General features: G+C 51.0%; 1 protein-coding gene across 1 annotated transcript in view; it reads right to left on the bottom strand.

Annotated features, from left to right (window-relative positions):
- Positions 1 to 4,095, bottom strand: part of Sult2b1 (sulfotransferase family 2B member 1) — a 28,034-nt gene that overhangs the window by 5,373 nt on the left and 18,566 nt on the right. The window contains exons 3-4 of the mRNA XM_005366923.1: positions 756 to 964; positions 138 to 264 (exon numbers count right to left, since the gene is read on the bottom strand). Of these exons, the coding sequence (XP_005366980.1) occupies positions 138 to 264; positions 756 to 964 (336 nt within the window). The remainder of the gene's footprint in view (positions 1 to 137; positions 265 to 755; positions 965 to 4,095) is intronic.

Below are 4,095 nucleotides of genomic sequence, written 5' to 3'. Positions count from 1 at the left end.
CTCCCCATCTCTGCCTCCCCATCTCTGCCTCCCCCATCTCTGCCTCCCCCATCTCTGCCTCCCCATCTCTGTCTCTCCCCATCTCTGCCTCTCCCATTTTTGTCTCTTCCCATCTCTCTTCCCTTCCCAGTCCTCACCTTCTCCTTTGAGGAAATCCTGAAGGAACTGGTCAGGTGTCCCAGGATCCTTCAATTGCCCTGCAATCTTAGAGTAATAATAAAGAGACACCACGACGTCCCGGGGGTTCCGGCCCAAGTAGATCACCTGTGTAAGATGGCGAGGAGGGGAGAAGGTGTCAGGTATGGTGGGACCTGCCCCCAGGCTGCCTGCCTTCCTCCCTCTCTTCTGACCCTGCAAGCAGGACACACTCCTGGTGGAGTGGGCTCAGCCCAGTCCATTCTTAGGGACCAAGCCTCCTCCAATCACATTAGAAGGAGGGAGGGGCTGTTTCTGAGCCAGTTTGGTTTCTGGAAACAAAGCAGGGAGAAGGAAGGCCTGAGAGTCAGGATGAGGACATGGGACATGATGCCGGGGAGGCAGTGGCATCATTCTGTAGCCTAGGGTGCCCTGGAAATCATGACCACTCTCCTGATTCAGTTTCTCAAGTGTTGGGGTGACAGGCACATATGACCACATCTGGCCTAGAGTCTGCTCCCCTTTAAAAGGCAGACTCCCAGGGCCACATGGCAAGAGTGTATTCACCATGAAGCTTCTTAGGATTAGTCTCCCAGCCTCACCCCCTCTGCCCACCTCACCTTGGCCTTGGAGCTGAACGCTGCCTTGGTGAAGAGTTGAATGGGGAGGTGGGAGCTCATGAGGCGGGGGCTGGGCCGGTCTGGGAGACTGAAGGCACTTATGATGGTCTCGCACCAGGGTGCACGTTGCCAAATGGGCTCAGAACGGATCCACGAGGGGTCCCCATCTTTCAAAATTAAGCAGAGGATCTCAATCATCCAGTTGGTACCTACCGGGAGAACAGAGAGGTTAGCTGGGAGCAGAAAGGATGGCAAGGAGTGGGAACAGAACCATGCTCCCAATGGGGGCACTGGGTTTGAAGGTACCTAAGAAAGCAGGAGGCAAGGCAGGGAACAGCCTGGCCAGACGCTGGACAGGGCTGTTACTCCAGCACTCTGGAGGCTAAGTTAGAAGACCACTTTGAATCTGAGGCCAGTCTGAATTGTAGTGTGAAACCTTGTCTCAGAACAAAACCCCAGGGGCGTGGTGGTTAATTAAGAATGGCCCCCATAGGTTCATAGATTTGAATGTCCGATCACCAGGGAGTGGCCTTGATGGAGGAAGTGTATCATTAGGGGTGGGCTTTGAAGTTTCAGGGGTTCAAGTCAGGCCCAGAGGCTCTCTCTCTTCCTGCCGCCTGAGATTCCAGATGGAGAACTCTCAGCTACCACGTCTGCCTGCACGCCACTCTGCTCCCTGTCATGAGAATAATAGATGAAGCCTCTGAAGCCGTAAGTCAGTCCCAATTTAATGCTTTCCTTTATAAGAGATGCAGTGGTCATGGTGCCTCTCACAGCAACAGGACACCAGTGAAGATGAGGGGGCTGGAGAAATGGCTTAGGATGCCCTTGCAAAGAACTCAGATTCAATTCCCAGCACCCAGATGGCAGCTCACAACCACTGGTAACTCCAGTTCCAAGGGATGTGATGCCCTCTTCAGGCCTCTGTGGGCACTGCACACACACTGTGCACATACTTGTGTCTACAACATCCATATATATATAAAATAAAAGCAAACATAGCCCTGAACCTCCGGTCCTAGGAGAGCTATGACTGTCCGTGTACTGGCCGCTTATGGAGATCCTGGGCTTCTTGGGAGTGGACACTGCTACCTCAGTGTGTATTCCTTCCCCTCACTGACCTCTGCCTCCCTGCAGGACATGCTGCAGCCCAGCGGACAGGGAGGAACCCTGCATTCAGTCACCAAGCTGCATACTGCATGCAAGCTCTGCCTTCCGAGTTGACTGCCTCCCTGTGTGCCTGTGTGTGTGTGCCTGTGTGCGTGCGTGCGTGTGTGCGTGTGTGTGCATATGTGCCTGTGTGTGTGTGCCTATGTGCAGTGCATGCATGTGTGTGTGGTGCCTGCATGCCCACTTCTGAATGTATGGAGGTTGGAGGAAAACATTATCTCTTCTATAACTCTGCTTTATTGTTTAAGAAAGGGTCTCGGGGCTGGAGAGATGGCTCAGAGGTTAAGAGCACTGACTGCTCTTCCAGAGGTCCTGAGTTCAATTCCCAGCAACCACATGGTGGCTCACAGCCATCTATAATGAGATCTGGTGCCCTCTTCTAGCCTGCAGGCAGACATACAGACAGAATATTGTATACATAATAAATAAATAAAAATATTAAAAAAAGAAAGGGTCTCCTACTGAAATGGACCGCAACATCTCCCCTAAACTGGCTGGCCATGGAGCACCCAGAATCTGTCTCTATCCTCAGCACTGAACTTATAGGCACAAGCCTCCTACCATGCTTGGCTTTTATGTGGGTCCTGGGACTCACATTCAGGTTAGCAGCCTTGGTGGCAAGTGAATTTACCTGCTGAACCATTTCATCATCCTCATTTCCTTAACTAATTAATTTTGTTATAGTTGTTTTCAAGACAAGAGCTTGAAACCTTTCTTGAAAGCTTTCAAGAAACCCTATCTCGAAAAACCCAAAACAAAACCCCCAAAAAACCAAACCCCCAAACGAAAATAAAACAGACCCTGGCCTAGCAAAGACAGCAGGCCTGTCCCACCAGGCCCAGCTTATCTCATCTATCTGAATGTCACGTCAGCCAGTCCCTGTCCCTGCTCAGGAGCCCAGTCTCTTCCACCATCAACCTTCAAGGGTCTTGGGCGCCTGGGCAGAGACCAGCAGGGGGCGCCAGAGGAACATAAATTATCCGACATTGTTCTCGGTGGCTGCCCTCTTCCGCGCCTCGTCACTAGCGCAGGGAAAATACAATGAAATGACAAGAATCCTCCACCTCTCCCGTGAAACTGAATCCGGAGAGAGGAGCAGGGAAGTCCCATTCTCCAATTTACCGCTGCCTGGGGTTCCCTTTTCTTGCAGACGGTGACAGTTACTCCTGCGTCTGGAGCTTCTCTATTGAAGTCTATGCTGGCAAGTTTCCCTCCTCTTTGTGTTAGAATAAACCCGACGCAGACGTCACCATCCTAACCATTTCCTGTTCGCAACAGTCGGCCCCATCACTAAATAATGCCCTCCTTTCTCACCTCACGCTGCCCATACCTGGCCTCTGCCTCAGTTTCTCCGTCCAAGCATGGCTACTTTAAGGGCCTCATGTGATCTCTTCTGGGTCCGGTTTATTTCTCTGAGGATGGTGTCTGTAAGGCTCGCTCTTGTGTGTCTCAGGCTGACTTTAAATCCAGTCTGTAGCTTTGCTGGGATCACAGAAGTGCACCGCTTGACCCGACCCAGCTCTCGTAGTTAGCTGCAGCTGTCTGCACAGTCCAGAGTTACCCAAGTCTCCGCTGGGCACTGCGTCAGGGGCATGTCTGTGAGGCCTTTCATTATTTATTTATTTAGCTCTTGCTGGCCCGGAATTTGTTACTAGACCAAGCTGGCCTCAGACTCACCTGCCCCTGCCTCCTGAATGTTGGGGTGGGCATATTCTTGACTACTAATTGATGTAGAAGGGCCCAACCCACTCCCAGGCAAGGGGTCCTGGGTTCTATAAGGAGCTGGGAAGCAGTGTCCTGCTTGGTTCTGCTTCTGGTCCCTCCTGATTCCTGGTCTGATTTCCCTTCCTGGTGTACTGTGTGGCCTGGAAGTGTGAACCACTGAGCCATCTCAACATCAAGGTGGTTTTTTCTTAAATATTATATATAATATATATAATATATATAGTAATATATATATAATATATATATAATATTCTATGTTCATGTAGGCCAGAAGAGGGCACCAGACCTCATTTCAGATGGTTGTGAGCCCCCATGTGGTTGTTGGGAATTGAACTCAGGACCTCTGCAAGAGCAGGCAATGCTCTTAACCACTGAGCTATCTCTCCAGCCCACATCAAGGTGTTTTTTTACCACACAAAGAAAAGAACAGGCCGGGCGGTGGTGG

Source organism: Microtus ochrogaster, unplaced genomic scaffold (genome assembly GCF_000317375.1).
Source record: "Microtus ochrogaster isolate Prairie Vole_2 unplaced genomic scaffold, MicOch1.0 UNK14, whole genome shotgun sequence".
Lineage (NCBI taxonomy): Eukaryota > Metazoa > Chordata > Mammalia > Rodentia > Cricetidae > Microtus > Microtus ochrogaster.
This window is presented reverse-complemented; position numbering and strand designations above follow the sequence as displayed.